At 22.8% G+C, this 17,352-nt stretch overlaps 4 protein-coding genes across 4 annotated transcripts; 3 read left to right on the top strand and 1 right to left on the bottom strand.

Moving 5' to 3' along the window:
* The first annotated feature begins 2,093 nt into the window (after positions 1 to 2,093).
* On the top strand, positions 2,094 to 3,220 carry Csl4 (exosome component 1 Csl4). Its single transcript, XM_011507938.1, has 5 exons — positions 2,094 to 2,182; positions 2,277 to 2,392; positions 2,474 to 2,722; positions 2,878 to 2,959; positions 3,057 to 3,220. Exons 1-5 carry the CDS (start codon positions 2,155 to 2,157, stop codon positions 3,173 to 3,175), a joined length of 594 nt encoding a protein of 197 aa, XP_011506240.1. The 5' UTR covers positions 2,094 to 2,154; the 3' UTR covers positions 3,176 to 3,220.
* Positions 3,221 to 5,497: 2,277 nt separating this feature from the next.
* LOC105364602 (glutamate receptor U1-like) lies at positions 5,498 to 8,310 on the top strand. Its single transcript, XM_011502584.1, has 7 exons — positions 5,498 to 5,933; positions 6,332 to 6,664; positions 6,779 to 6,944; positions 7,038 to 7,246; positions 7,328 to 7,417; positions 7,711 to 7,804; positions 8,303 to 8,310. The coding sequence occupies exons 1-7, from the start codon at positions 5,574 to 5,576 to the stop codon at positions 8,308 to 8,310; spliced, it is 1,260 nt and encodes a 419-aa protein (XP_011500886.1). The 5' UTR covers positions 5,498 to 5,573.
* A 1,646-nt stretch (positions 8,311 to 9,956) lies between these two features.
* Positions 9,957 to 10,770, bottom strand: LOC105364590 (leucine-rich repeat flightless-interacting protein 2-like). The gene is made up of 2 exons (XM_011502573.1): positions 10,729 to 10,770; positions 9,957 to 10,382 (listed from the first exon to the last, which is right to left on the bottom strand). Exons 1-2 carry the CDS (start codon positions 10,768 to 10,770, stop codon positions 9,957 to 9,959), a joined length of 468 nt encoding a protein of 155 aa, XP_011500875.1.
* A 5,206-nt stretch (positions 10,771 to 15,976) lies between these two features.
* On the top strand, positions 15,977 to 16,844 carry LOC105364581 (uncharacterized). The gene is made up of 5 exons (XM_011502561.1): positions 15,977 to 15,991; positions 16,067 to 16,156; positions 16,247 to 16,407; positions 16,580 to 16,628; positions 16,665 to 16,844. Exons 1-5 carry the CDS (start codon positions 15,977 to 15,979, stop codon positions 16,842 to 16,844), a joined length of 495 nt encoding a protein of 164 aa, XP_011500863.1.
* The last annotated feature ends 508 nt before the right edge of the window (positions 16,845 to 17,352 follow it).

The raw sequence follows: 17,352 nt of genomic DNA, 5'->3' as shown, positions 1-17,352 counted from the left end.
GAATTTAAGAAATTTTATCGATATAATTATCTCAATTGTTATTACGGACGGCTTTGCCTAAGCTACATTCTCCAATAATATAATTTCCAGAAATATTTCTAATAATGAAAAAAAAAAAAGTAAAAAAATAACTCAGTCAACTCAATACAATTATTTTAAACGTTGTACTAAATTCTTATAATTGTCCTCTTTTAAATATATCGATTAATATGCGCAATAACTGTGTTGATGGTTTCCTATTTATTATTAAATTACATGATTATAATACGGTCTATTCGTCTTGCCATGTGTAATATTTAAAGTGATGCGTTTATTAAATAGTGTTAGTTTCTTTGTCAATTTAATTTATAAACGATTATATATATATATATATTTTTTATTCGACAATTAAAGAAGAAAAATCTAAATTTCACATTAAAAAGAGATGTCAAAGATTAAAATAAGTCGAATTCGATTTTTATGAAGGAAAAGGATTTGTATATTTTACTTAAAAGTTGATCTCTTTTAATAATAAGATCGAGTTTAACAGCGAATTTCAATTTAAAAATTTTCTTCTATTTGCTAAGTGAAATATTTAACTTAAATAAATATTCTTCTTAAATAAAACTAGACAATTTAAATATTTTATTTATAGAGCAATCGAATCTTCTTTGTAAACTTGCTGACGTTTTCATTACAATATTCTGTATCATTTTTCTCACTATTTTACGATTTAATGAAATACCATCATGTTATTTGAATTACAATACAAAATATAAACAATGATTTTATTTGTTTTTATGTCCAATTAGCTGGTATGAAGATGGTGCTATTTTTCTGTAAAAAGTCACAATATCGATGAGAAAATTAAAATAAATCCCGTGCTTTTAGTATAGTATAGGTATTCGAATGTAATGTATGTAGCATATTTATTCAATAATTTTTGTATAATTATTTAGATCGTGTCTTTATTGTTGCAATTAAAAATCAAAAGCCTATTTTATATATCATACAAATTGTACAGCGTAGAATTAAGTTTATAATAAAATACCAAAATGGATGAACGAAAAGAATTAAGTATGTGTAAAAAAAAAAAAAAAAAAAACCTGTATGAGTTACATTTATTCCACGGGGCTTACTAGAATTATTACAATTTCTTTGGGTTCTGGATTTACATTGACTAGTTTTAAATGTCTTGCACTTAATGATTAAAAGTCAAAATGTTTTAATGTATAAAAAATTAAGTGTGACTTTTCATCAATTTGTTTTTTTTTTTAATTTTATAAAGAGACGGTCTCCGCTTTATAATAAATGAATAGCGTTAGAACAGTATTTGTAATGTTATGATAAATCACTTTTGTACAGTCTTATTGAATTGCTTCTGGAGACTAATATAATTCTTAATAAAGCATACAAAAAAAAAAAAAACAAAACAAAAAAGAATTATATAAATTATAACTTTACCACCAACCTTATCCTCTTTTAAGTCGCTTTTAAAATTCGTTTCGTAATTTTTTAAAATACTTTAAAGCGTTTAGACATAAGATAATACATGGGGTTATGAAAAATATATTTTACACAATTCAATGTGAAATAATTTGAAGTTAATTAATTCGAAGATAAGAAATTATGAATTATATGAATTATTAACAACAGTTGTATTCAATATTATTGACAATGAGAAATAATAATTACAAATAAATGCACATTTAATATCGTGGGATATACAATTTTACTTTTATAATAAATAATCTTCTTTTTGGCTTGATTTATCTACGCATGACGCTGAAGTACCTAAAGTTAACTCGACTTAAATTTTGAAATATTTAATCTCCTATATAATAATGAGCTTAGAATATGAATTAATAATTATACAAATTATACATATTATTAATTATATTCTATATATTTTCTAAAAAAAAAAAATTTTATATATATTTCAAAATTTTTAAATCACGCGCTTTAATACTTGCAGGTTAACCAACGTAAATAATGAATTCTTCCAACACAACAACATGTCCGAATCGATAACATGGAGCACTAAATTTTCGTTCAATTTTTGTATTTTTTACCCAAGTTTGATTTAATATTTTATGTGTTTTGTTTGAATGCTAATATATACGTAAATGTACATATGACAATTATATATTTCACAATCACGCAAAATTCAAAATAATGGACGGAGATCTTATTTGTATTCCAGGTAAGGCATAAATAGGCATTTCAAAGTAAAATTGATAAAGCGCTATTTCAATTTAAAACTGTAATTTTATTTCTATCAATCAATCAATTTACAGGGCAAAGATTATGTATCTCAGATAAAGTAAATGTTCCAGGACAAGGAACTTATGAAAAATTAGGCTACATTTATGCAAAATTCGCAGGAGTAGTTAAAGTATTGAAGCACGATGATGTAAAATATAATTACTTCGCTCTATTTCCAAATATCATTATTGAGCATCACAATTTTAGCTACAATTTTTCCATTTTTCAGACATGCTCAATTTCAGTTCATGGCATGATAGATCAAAGTATAGTACCTGCTCCTGGAGATATAGTTACTGCAATGGTAACGATTGTTAATCAACGATTTTGTAAATGCACAATAAAATGTATAGGTGACATAGTTTTAAGCCGACCATATAGGGGGATTCTTCGAAAAGAAGAAGTAAAAGCAGTGGGTAAAGATGCAACAGAAATGTACAAATCTTTTCGACCTGGTGACATAATTCTTGCAAGAGTTGTATCCTTAATACCTATTAATAGTATATTTCTTAGTTTTGCTTTTAAACTATGTATTATGCCAAATAATAACCAGTTTTTTTTTTTTATGATTTTATGCCAATTATATCCGATAATGTTAATTGTATTATTTTCTTAACATCGTAATCTATGTAGTTACCAATGACCGAAGCACATACGTATCAACTTAGCACAGCAGAAAATGAATTAGGAGTTGTTATTGCGCACAGCGAAGAGGGTAAGCTATATTTATTTATTTATTTATTTATTTATTTTTATATCTCCAAGTCGAATTCATAATAATTTTCAATTTAAATTTATATTAATTTTTGTAGGAATTGCCATGGTGCCAGTAAGTTGGACAGAGATGCAGTGTCCAAAAACTTTAATAAAGGAATTGCGAAAAGTGGCTAAAATTGTACCAGAAGAGGTTGCTCTTTTAGATTCAGCATAATTTTAATACATAAACATCGGTACCTACTGATAATTAACTATACTTGAAATTAAATTGTGTATTATATAACTTCACTTCAATAAGGCAAATAGAATATAAAATGTCTATAAAATATTTTTTACGTTAGACAATATTATTCATTAAACAATTTGTCATTAATAATATTGACTTACAAAAATTGAATTAATTACAAATGGAAATTTGCTTGTTTGGCATGATTTTATAATACTAATAATTAATAAATAATAAGGTTAATTAGATTTACATCAAATCTAAATAAATTAATTACGTAGAGAATATTGAATCATAGTAATTTCTTAACCTATAAAATATATTAGCTCATTCCAATGAAGAAAAACATTGAAAATTCAAGAGAATGATGTATGCACAAAGAAATCTAAATACATTGTATTAAAATCCGACTTTTAAGATGTTATTATTTATTCATTGAGTTTCCAAATACATGTAATATAAATAATTAAAAATAATATACCTTCAATGAAATTGAAATTTAATTTAGATTTCAGATGTAATGAGCGATTTCTGATCTATAATTAACAGTTTGTGAATATTTTATAAATAATATTGTAAATATATTGTAAATAAATACAATTATTCTTATTTAATTATTTTCATTCTATATTTAAATATGTTTTCGATAAAACAGAATTTTGTTTTAAATCTTAAATAAAATGATAAGGAAATTATAAAGTTAAAAATTTATTCGGTCTTTTTATTATTGAACATATTCATTTATTTAAATTTCAGGACTAATCATATTGTAAACACATGTACGTATGATTATTTACGAATACTATATATAATATCTAGTCTTTTCAATTTTCAAATAATAATAAATAATTTTTATGATCTTAAATTTAAAATTTGTTACGAGAGGTTAATGCTAATGAATGTGATATGCTTGATTCAGTGAAAATATAAAATACAACTGAATAGGACAAAATCATATTTTCCAATAGTGAAAGTCTTTCGATGTAAGATATACGAATTATATTGATATAAGTTCCATATCGTTCTTAAGTAAACATTATTTAGAAAGTAAGTTTGCTTTGTAATACGTTTTTTTAACGATGTTTTTCTGTGAAGGTAGCAATTATTTTCATTATATGTATATATATGTATATATATATGTATATATATGTGTATATATATATATATATATATATATATATATATATATATATACATATGTACACAAATGTATATCATGTCATGTCATAAAATTTATTGAAATAATCTCACGAAATATTCAATTACTACTATGCTAATAAAGTATAAAAATATTTCTCAATATAAGTGATTTTTTATAGTATAAAATATAAAATTTTATGTACATAATATTGTATCGTTTGGCATTATGAATAATTGAATACAGGCCCTAATTATATAAAATTATATTCAGTTTCATTGTGTTGATAATAAATATTAAAATTGACATACGAGTAAGAGTATTTTGTTTTCGTTTGTTTATTGAGTTAATAGATGAAAGCGCTACATTTTCCTTACATGAATAAAAAATTAGTAATTTTTTTTTTTTTTTTTTTTTTGTTTTTTTGTTTTTCGTTTTTTATATTATCACATTATCAATTGAAAGTATACTGAATTATTCAAATTTACTACAGCCGGTTTGATATAATCTATCATATTTAATGATGAATGTCGCTATTAAGATTAACTTTGATAGAGGCACTCAAAGTTCTCAAACTACCGATGGGCGTATATCGTAAAGCAAAAATTTTTTGTAGTAGTATTTCTCTTTCATCGCTGTATAAACTATAAAATTGAGCTTCTGTAGTTTTAAAGTAATTACATAATGCATAAAATAACTTCATTATATTTCATAATCTATTATATAAGATTTTCTTCATTAGCTTTGAAGCATATCGATCATATGGATTTAGTAACTGATTTAAAATACTTTTATAATGCTACTGGCGTATTTTTTATTGATAATAAGTATAAAGAAAGTAAGATTAAATAAATTTCATGTATATATTTTACGTTGACTAATTTGACAATGTTGAATTATTTTGTAATTTGCAATAGAGCTTAAGCAGCTAATTGTCGTAACGCTTACCTATTTTTTTTTTTTTTTTAATTTACACAAAGCCTTACAGATTACTTAACAATTATACTTAACTATTAACAGATTAATAAGTATTTTCTGTAAGATAAAATAAATTTTTATAATTAACCATATGAGTCCCAATAGCTAAAATTGCTATTTAAATTTACAGATATATATTTCTCAACATTGTTATTAAAGAAAATAAAGACATTATCTCGTAAGGAAGTCTACGTACAAGTCTTACAATATTCAGACTTGACGGAAAATTATAATAGCACCTTCTTCAAGTTGCCAAGGCAGCTATTTATTATGCCGATTGAAAACGAACAGAATCTCAGGAATTTTGAAATGTTTACGAAACTTCACGCATTATCACTTCACGTATGGTTCGTCATCTTTTGGGGACCCATGAAACGAGCATTACATAATTTTTGCGAAAAGCCGGATAAAAATCGTTTCCATTTGAATTTTGATACACTGCTTCTGGTAAAATGTTACAATAATTCGCATATTCATGAGTGGTATACCGTGAATAATAATAAAGAGGTTCAGATGACCGACCTTATGGAATGGCAACCCGGATCTAATTTGGTTATAAAGTCCTATCAAAACTTATACAGACGTCGTCACGATGTTGCTGGTAGTCTTTTGAGAGTATCGTCGGTAAAGGTATAAGAATTACATTCTTACGTATTAATAAGACTTTATGTAAATGTTATTTTACCACAATGTAATTCATACGCATATGTTACATGAAAAAAATTATTGTTTTTAATATGATATTTCATTAATTTAAGATTTATCTATATCGTAAATTGACTTTATGAGAAATGGCAATCTAATATGGTAATGAGCAACTTTTCTATTTTCTACGTCAACTTGTAAAATAAAGTATGAATTTTTATCACATGATATATTATAATTTTTTTTTTTTTTTTTTGTTTTGTTTTTTTTTGTTTTTTGTTTTCGATTGTTAAACGCTATTGGAATGGCATATAAATTCTAATTGCACAGGAAGTTGGAAGTTGAAAAATTGCTGTAAAATTATATTATTTCTTATTCATTAGGAGCATCCAACTTCATTAGTTCATAGAATGAATGGAGAAAATCATACGATGTTTACGAAAATTATAATAGAATTGGCGTCGCACATGAATTTTACCCTAAACTTTTCGTGGATCGATGATTTTTATGGCATTTGGAATGAAACTGAGTCTAAATGGACAGGAATATTAGGAAGACTTCAATCTCAACAAATCGATTTGGCTGCTTCAGAGATGATTATGACAAAAGAAAGAGTGGCCAATTTTGATTTTACATGTCCGTTAATCTTAACGAGAGCTAAACTCTTTATTAAGCAGCCTCGACCTTCCGAAGTTCAGTGGAAAACTTATTTAAAGGTTCTTTTTCTTTTTTTCTTTTTCTTTTTTTATCATTATTCATTCATTCGTTCGTTCGTTCACGATATATTTCAATGTTTAATAAGATTTGAGTTAATATTATATTCGCACTAGGCCTTCGACCACAAAACTTGGATATCACTTATAATTTTAATAATATTGTCAGGAACAATCGTAACATATATGAAAATAAAAATTAGCAAAGTAGATTGCCTGAAAAATTATTTAGTAGAAAATTATTTATATATTTGGGGCATTTATTGTCAGCAAGGATTATCAGGTTACATTAAATAAATAATCTCCTTAATTGACTCGATATATTAAATCGATTCATATAAAAATCCAAGTGCTTAATATAATTTCTATGTTTTAGAATTTCCTTGTCCATCATCATTAAGAATAGCCTTCATGTCCATAATTTGTTCTGGTATTGTTTTCTCGGCTCTTTATTCAGCTTGTATAACCAGTTATTTGGCCATTTTCACTCCCAACGTACCATTCCGTTCTTTGCCAAAATATACTAAAGACGGCACATACAAGCTAATTGTTCTTCGAAATAGTGCCGAACACGAAATGTTTCGAGTATGTTTGATTATTTAATAGAACATCATAACTGAAAGAATTATTAATTATTAAAATTTATGAAAATGTTATCGAGTGTAGATTTCGCAGGATTTTATACTGAAAAAAATGAATAAATTTATGAAAGAAGAGAAGGATTTACCTATAAATGATGTAGATGCGTTTGAGCAGGTAATACGATACAAAAATTACAAATTACATTTATTGATCATCGCACGTTTACTTAAACATTTTATTAAAATTTTATTACTTATATATATATATAATTGCACTTATAATATATAAGACATTAATTGAAAGAGTTTTTTTTTTTATGTCAAACATTATCCATCGTAAACGTTTAAACATATAATTTCACTAGTGATTTGCCTATTCTCAGATATTAAGAAACTTTTTCAAATATTTTCTGAAATAATTACTATATTAATGAATAAATGTATATGTGTGATACATTTTTTGTACAGATCTGTCAAGAACGAGTAGCACTTTATTCGAATAGCGCAATGAAAAATAAAGTAGATAATTTTATTCCTTGTAAACTGTATGGCGTAAAGACAGGCAGAGTCGATCATTTAGCATTTGCTTTATCTAAAAATAATCCATTTACAGACTTTATTAATTACAAGTAAGAATATAATTTATTCCTATTCCTAATTATATTACTTATAACTATTTATTATTACTTTTATTTATAATTATAAATATTTATGGTATTAACATTCTTAGTTTGTTTGTCTATATAAAACGATGGAAATAGTCTACAAAATTTCCCAGAAACTTAAATATATAATGTAATTTTTTTAATTAGTTTTATGCTAATTTTTTTCCCAAGCACGATCAATTTAAAATCATATAATCCATAAAGAACTTATGTATTATTCAAAGTATTGTATTCATTTACGTATAAATTTATAAATACCTTTGATCGTGTAAAAATATAGTGTTTGATAGTTTTTTTTTTTTTTTTTTTTTTTTTTTTTTTTTTTTTAATAATTTTTGATTATAAATATGTACAAACAATTATAAATATTTATGTAAATTAACATTGTTTTCTAGTATTCTAAGATTTCAAAGTAATGGCATTATGCAACGTACAAGAAAGATATATTATGACAAAAAGATTGAGCCAGTACAAGATTATAATTCCATTGAATTTAGAGGAATAGCTCCGTTGTTGGTTATATTAGCTTTTGGAGTATTTTTAAGCTGTTTATTACTATTCATTGAAAGAGTACATTACAAGAAAATGAAAGAGAGTATTTAAAACAATATTGCGATGCGTGAATGAAAATGTAAAAATAATTCGATAGAAATGTACAGAAAATGTTCTTAACATTTTACACGACAATTAAAGAAACAGTCTTAGACTAATAATTCAGCTTTCATAGTCCATATTGTAAAAATAAAATTGTACATTAATGAAAATTAGAGTGTAATGCATATATTTTTAAATATTTGTATGTTTATATGTTTTATAATGTTCATATAATAAAATCTTGTTTTGTATTTAAATAGATCGTATTTATGTATAAGATTATCTATAAACACAATTAAACGAATATATCTTATTTGATATTTGTTGTACACACTATTTTTTTATACAATATTGTATTATAAACAAAAATCATTAAACTTAGTTTATATATAACGAATTTAATTTATTTACGGTTACCTTTTTATACATTATAAAAAATTAATTGATTATAATGTTTAAATTTTATGAGATGTATACAAGTCATATTTTTAAACAGTTGATTAATTTATACAATTATTTAATTTTTTTCTTCGTTAAGTTCATTCAACGACTGTAGAAAAATGTCAATATATTGTATAAGCAGCTAATAAAAATATTAAAAACCAAATAAACAATTATATTTATCAATAGTAGTTGAGAATTTTTTAAATAAATACAAATTTATAAAATAATATATGTTTCTTGTAATCTTTATTACAGATTCTCATATATATTCATTATTAAATAGAGTTAAAGCTTTCAGCTATCAATTTAATATTTTGACACTGAAAATTAATAACAATTAATTGATTCCGTTGCGAGATAAGTATAATTATTAGTTTTCAACAATTGTTACATTATTAATACATGCATTATTAAGTAATGTGGTATGTACATTTTATCGTGAGCTTAAATGTATGTTACGTCACGTTACATGAAAGAATTGCCGATCTATCTAAGTTAGGCATTATTTTTGTTATCTATATGAATGTAATATATTGGAAAATTATGAAATAAAATCTATCTACAAGAGAAAATGTCTTACAAATGAATCATTATGTAATTATTATTGTCTTACGAGCTGTATTTTACTCAACAATACTTTCATCGTATAATTTGTGCATTTGTTTCTCATGCTTATTTTATAATATAAACATACACGTGACAGTAACAGGTAGAATATATATATATATATATATATATATATATATATATATATATATATATATAAAGCATTTATTTATCTGAAGGTATTTGGTGATTTTAAAAAATAAACCTGAATTACAATTTTATTCTATTTTATATATTACAAAGAGTAATTTCAACATTTTAACAAAAAGATTTTAAACGTTTTATGTAAGCATATGGCATTACAATTTTAATAGTTAATTTAGGAAATATTTAATTGAACGATTCTATCTTTCTAAAAATTATATTTGAATAGTTGAATATATAATGTCAAGTTAGTATTTAAGTTTACTTAATATCGGTTTTTTTTTCTTCAATCTTACGAATATCCTCTACCAATTCTTTAATTTTCGTTTGCCATATTTCCTGTTGCTGTTTTATAACATTCTCAGTTTTTTTCTTCAATTGCTCGTACTTTTCATTTATATTCTTTAGAGTTTTCAAGCTCTGATCTTTCAATTCCTCAAGACGACTTTCCCAGACATTTTTTTCATTATCTAAAGTTTTATTACTATCTTGTATTTCATTATATTTCTCTTGTAATTCTGAAAATTTTTCTTTGCCCATTTCAATTGCCTGTAAGGTTCGACGTTTGATTTCATTCAACGTATCATCGAAACTGTTCTTGCTTTGCTCATAATAACGTTGAAAAGCCTGCTGCAAGTCTTTCCACCATCCATCAACATTTTCTTTTTTGATAAAATTTGAGTTATCCTACGTAATTATATAACAATTTAATAATAAATAAAATAAATAATAATTTAATATATATTTATCTCTAATTTTGATGAAAAAGAACAACTATTTAATTATATTATTTTATATTATAACATTAAACTATTTACTATTAATATACATAGGATATAACGAAATATTCAATTAGCAATAACTATTTAAATAAATATAAAGTAAATGAGAATTTATTCTCTGAAAAAAAAATTAATATACATTTATGCTAAGACAAGTGACTTTTTCATACTATGAAATAATTAATGGAACTAAAAATAAATGGATAATTCCTTTTATTGATATAAAATTAAATTCTACGTACCGAAATTACCTGTGTACTCAAAAGAATGATGATAAAAATATTGGTGAACATGATTCGAATTTGTGATACTCGAATCAAATTTTGAAAATCTCCGTCCTTTAGTAGATATCTGAATAAAAATAAATAAATTGAATTATTTTTATTTTATTATAAAAAGTACAGAGTATTTAACACGAAAAATATCTTCAATTACATTATAAAATATGTGAGGCACAGATTTTATTATAGTTTAATATAACAAATATTTAATAATTTATTAAAGGCAGTTCTACATAGAATGTAAAAAAAAATAAATAAATCAGAATACAAGTTTCGAATTTTTAATTCTATATATAAATTTTAATTTGATTTATATAATACATTGAATGAAGAAAATATTAAATGAGCGTATATTTAATTTAATTATTATTAACAAATATTACAAACGATATATTTCCGACTTACCGAATTTCAAATATCAAATAATAACCTTAAAAACAAACTGTGTATAATAATATTATCACCCTATACATATATATATATATATATATATATATATATATATGAGATTTCACTACTTTTCAAAATTTCTTATTTACAAAGGTTCCTTGAAGATTTTATACGTTTATAAAGTCATTTCTGAGAAAATATTCAAATAATAAATGGTACTTGAAGCATTAAATACAACTTTGTATTTAATGGTAATATTTATAAAATTTATTGAATTTGCATCTACAAAGGAATTCCAATTAGAAAGATAATAAATAAGATATATTATAATAATTTGGTATATGCTAAAATGTAATGAGATTTACTAAATAAAACTAATTTTAGGTGCGTTAAATAGTTTTTTAATAAATATTATTAAGTAGAGGTTTTTCTTTTTAAATGATAATTAAATGTCAAATATAATATAAGTAATTTAACATTAAATTTAAGTATATCAAATTATAAGCATATTAATTTAATAAGAATTTGAAGGTCACTTGGAAATATGCAATAAATATATTTATCAGAAATTGTTTTGAAATTTTGGTAAGATCGAAACTAAAAAATTCTATCTACTAAATTTGCTTATCCATATAATAATAATGAATAAATTAAATATACTTTTCAACAAACAAAAACATTTATATTTCATAAGATTGAAGTATATTCTAACTGTTTAAATTGATTTTTAATTTTTTTTTTAAATAACATACGTAATGTATGAGATGCAATAATATTCAATTTTGTATAAATGAAAAGAGATTTTAAATTATAGTATTCCATTAATGGATTCTTTGTATAATGACATTTATCGTAAAGGTTGTTGAATAATTTTCTAATATGGTATTACCGTAAATCGTAAAGTGAAAAATACAGGACATAAGCAAAGTATATATTTATTCATATTAACTGGAAAAAAATTCAAAATATATTATTTAACTGTCGCCAAAGTTTGCAAATAAAACGTATTCTAAGAAACCTATAATTTGATTGATTATATATTAAACTTCTATTATCTATTCTTAGTTTTATACTTAATGCATTTTTTATGTAAAATTTCTCGGGCCACGGTAAATGGCATAAGAGCAGACTATTATTAAAATTCATAAATATATATATATATATATATATATATATTTATAATTAATTACCGAATAATCATTGAAATATAAAAAAAGAAAAAAGAAAAAAGAAATATTTATTATTCATACACGTTACATTACTTTCGAATCATTTTAGCAAATATTCTATCATACAGATATCGTTGACATCTGTAAGAATAAAGTTATTTTTAAGCTCACAAATATTTGCTCAATCATATTATTTATTGAATAATTATTTTATTAAACAATAAAAATGAGGTTGTCAAAATATTTTATATTTTCATTAATATTCGCAATTGTATATGCTTATTCGGAATTTTCAATGTTCCTTGAAATAGCCTTAAATTTTCAAAATGTGTTTGCGCTTCGAAGTGCATTATTTGTTATTGATACAGATAATGTTAAATATGGTTGGTATTGATATATTTCCTTATTATTATTATTCTGAAAAAAAAAACAATTTTAAATCTCTTAATTTGAATACTTATTAAAATAATCAATTTAATAAAGTTGAAACTATACTTGTGCATAGTAATTTTTTTTTTTCTTTTTTTTTTAACTTTTTAAACACGCAGCCGATGAGATTAAATGTTTCAACGATTATTTTAAAAATTCCATATTTTAAACATTATACATAATTTGATGAAAAACTTTAAATATAAATATACATTTATATTCTCATATACATTATTATACCACTGTATTTTAATAAAAATGATTATATATTTTATAGATACCAATGTTACATCCATTTTAGTACCATTAAAATTCTATTCAAATAACAATAAACTTTCAATGTCGACAAATTTAAAAAATTTAGTAAAGGCCATGAATTTTTATGACACATCTATGAAGCCCTTTTTAATTGTATTCCTCAAATCCTTCGAAGACTTCACATATTTGATAAATATCACAAAACAACGCAAAACATACAATTATTGGTGGCTTATAATATTTTCAATGGCATTAGATGACAGTCTTATGAATATATGTCTATATCCTCAAGAAAACTATTTAAATGTATTTTACAACACCAAACTATTCGTTTTATGCAATAAAAATAATGCACCAATTATATATGAATGGTATTCTTTGCATCCAGGTAAAATAGAAGTTCTAGAATTAGCAACTTGGAGTAGAGGCAAACGATTGGTACTTTCAAATTCTAAAAATATATTCAATCGTCGAAAATCATTAAAGGGTATCAGCTTACGCGTTACTGATTTAAAAGTAAGTAACAACATTATATTGTAGTACAGCGACGAGTTACATAGAAAAATTAAAAAAAAAAAATAAATAAATAAATAAATAAATAAAAATTTACAGTATCTATGTCGTCATGTATTTAATCGTCATGTATTAATTAATTAATAAATAATTTTTAATAATATTATTAATGCGAAAAATCAAGTTTATAAGAAAACTTTTACTTCTTAAAAATACTTTAACTTATTATTAAATTTAATTATTATCACCCCATTTACTTCAATTATTTTATAAATTTTTTTAGACATGCTGATTAAATATATTGTTTTCTTTCTTCAACTCGATATAATTTTTACTTAGTATTAAATTACATAAAAAAAAAAAAAAAATTTAATTTAAAGCTATAAAGTTTAAGTATTTTTATTTCAAATTATCGTTTAAATATTTTTTTGTAATAATTGAGGATATATAATTAATTTTAATAAGATAAGGTAAAAAAACAATAACATAAACAAAAACATAATTAGAGTAGTGATATTATTTACTATTTGCCTTGTAATAATAAAGAGAAAACTCATCTCTTTATTTTACATCAATGAACTTTTCATATTTCATATTAATAGAAAATATTAATTTATAAAAATATAATCTACATCTTCAGATTTTATACATATTTTATTTCTTAATTTTAAAGATGCGTTCTTATAAGATTATAGTTTAACGGGTTTAAAAATTTTTTATAAATTTTTTCCCAAATTTTAGTCTACTCTTCTATTGTCTGTGTTATCCATTAATTTTCGATCAATTGTACTCGTAATATTGTGAAAATCTTCTACATTATCTTTATTATCAGTTTGTACATTTTTTATGTCTTACATGAAAATCTTTACTTAACGTATATACTGTAATTAATAGAATTTAACGCATTATATTACAATTAAATTTAAGATGTTTCAACTATATAATTATTAATTATGTATAAAACTCCATATAAGTTTTATTGTTAATTAAATTAGAAATACTCGGCAAATTTATCATCCAATATAAGTATCGGTGGATTATTCCAAGATGTATTAGAATTAATTGCGGTTAACACTAATTTTACAATAAACTATCAAAAATTAGAAAAAGTTTATGGCATTTATAATGCGACTACAAAGCAATGGAATGGATTATTAGGAAAAGTAATGAGAAATGAAACCGACGTTGCAATAGGCGAAATTGCTCAAACGATTGAAAGATCGACTTTTGTAGATTTTTCTCTACCAATTATTCCATCATATTTAAATTATTATTTTAAAAAATCAAATAATAGTCAGAATCTTCAATGGTCAATGTATTATAAGGTAATATATCTATATTGTGCTCTAAATTCATTTTATTTAATTTTAATGAAGAAAATGACATAAAAAGAGTTTTGATATTAAGAGTTAAAACTGTCATATTTCTACAAATATGTTAAATATTTGAGTTTGTAGTTTTTCATTATAACTAGTAGATTTTATTTTAATTTTTTACATTTTCTAATATTATGTCTAATGGCATATAATAAGCAAATTTTTGTTTCAATATTTTTCAGCCATTTAGTCTACAAGCCGGAATTTCTCTGATATTTATACTGATTATGGGATCTTTAACACTGGCATACATTAAATTTAATGAAAATAAATTAAATAATATTGACAAAAATAATGTAAACAATATTAATAGTTTTTGGAAAACCATTCGAGAATATTATTTAGATAGCTGGGCAATATTCTGTAACATGCAATTAATTGGTATTATTGACAAATAAATCGAATAATTAACATAATAAATATTTAATGAACTTAAAGGAGAGTTTTAAATTATTTTTTATTTTAATACTAGAGATGTAATTTTCTATGACTTCTTTTTAACAAAACCTTTTCTTGAGAATAAAGTAGTTACGTACAAATATGGAAGACATTTTTTCATATTATTAAAAACCACAAAAATGAATAACATTTTATAATATAAGAATTAAAATCTAAAATCTAGTAACTCTTTAATTAAATGTAAATTGAAGTGATATTAAAAAAAAAAAAAAAAAACAATTCTGTATCTAATTAATTTTACAATGTAAGCACTATTAATCATGTAAAAGGTTGCGAGTTATGACTTTAAATAAATACTACGCTCTATTTAATGTTAATTATAAATTGAATATTAGATTGTAAAATGCTTTTCTTTAAAAAAAAAAAAAAAAAAAAAAAAAAAAAAAAAAAAAAAAAAAAAAAAATTTCTAATGAATTTTATATAAGCTAGGTACTACAAGTACTTCACCACTACAAATAGCATATACAGCTTTGTATATATTATCTTTTATCATTTATGCAATATACGCTGCCGTTCTTATGAGTCATTCAACAATTTTCAAACCCAAAATGATATTCAATTCACTAGATGAATTTATTAATGACGGTTCATATAAAATAACAGTAGTTAAACATACAAGCTATATGAACAATTTATACGTATGTATATTAGTGCAACAAACATTTGAGATTGATGATAAAAAGAAACGTAAATAAAAAAACGTTACATTTCAGAATGAAAAAAATTATTTATCAAGAAAATTAAAAAGCTTCGTTCTTGATTATAACGAATTAAAATCCACTGTCGGTGGTGCTATCGATCAGGTAATTTACAAATATTTTATATAATAATATTAAAATTCGTAATTTTACATTCTTTCTTTCTTTTTTTTTTTTTTTTTTTTTTTTTATCAGGTATGCTCAGGTGAGAAGGTAATATTTTTAATGGATGATTGGGGCGTTAGAACCAGTATGCCTTCTAATTGCGAATTAGTAGCATTTGATCAAGAACATTTAGTCAATATGGCGTTTACTTTTATGAAAAATAGCCCTTACTCGTCATTATTTAATTATTAGTGAGTATGAATAAATTTCATAACGTCATTTTTCTTTATATGTAAATATTTATAAATGGCTGCTCTCACGATTTGTACAAATTCTTTTTTTTTTTTAAACTAACAATTATTATAAATGTATAAAATAAAGTTCTAATAGTAATTAACAATAAAATAATATTATTGATTTCAGCTTACAAAAATTTAGAGATTATGGCATTCTTCATGTTCTTAGAACACGTTATGAAACAAAATTTGAATCCATTGCATTAAATTATGAATCCGTTAATTTAATAACTAGTATCCCTATATTTTTAATTTTATTATTTGGAATATTACTCTCCTTATTGATTTTAATTTGTGAAAAGATTCACTTTCACATATATTCTATGTATACTATACGACATCACGAATTTTCAAAATCAAAAACAAACTATTGGAAACCGTTGATTCGATGAGTAAAATAAATATTTTAAAATAAATTTAAGTGTCTTATGTCTGGCTATTCTATACTATTTTAGAAGAATATAATATTGCAGGTACAAATATAAAATAAACTATTAATATAAAATAATAAACTAAAGTTACTATAAAATAAAAATTAATATAACTAATACTATGATAAAACTTTTTTGAACTATATAAATGTCAATATATTTATTTTAAATGATAGCAAATACATAAAATGCAATAATAAAAATAAATAAAAATTATTATTTTAATAAAGATATTAATTATTAATATGTTATCTTTAATCACAATGTCTTCTTATTGACAGAAAAGATTTGATTTATCACCAAATATATTTTATCAGATTGTACAATGTAATAGATCAATATAAATTATTCATTCAAATTGTAAATCTTCTTCTTTACATAAATAAAGTGAAGTGAAAAGGAACTCGCGATTATTAAGTAAAATTTATGTAATAATTACTAATTATCAATATGCAATGATAAATAATTA

The sequence above is a fragment of the Ceratosolen solmsi genome, unplaced genomic scaffold (genome assembly GCF_000503995.2).
Source record: "Ceratosolen solmsi marchali unplaced genomic scaffold, CerSol_1.0 scaffold10, whole genome shotgun sequence".
Classification (NCBI taxonomy): domain Eukaryota; kingdom Metazoa; phylum Arthropoda; class Insecta; order Hymenoptera; family Agaonidae; genus Ceratosolen; species Ceratosolen solmsi.
The sequence above is the reverse complement of the archived record's forward strand: the minus strand, read 5'-3'. Positions and strand labels throughout refer to the sequence as shown.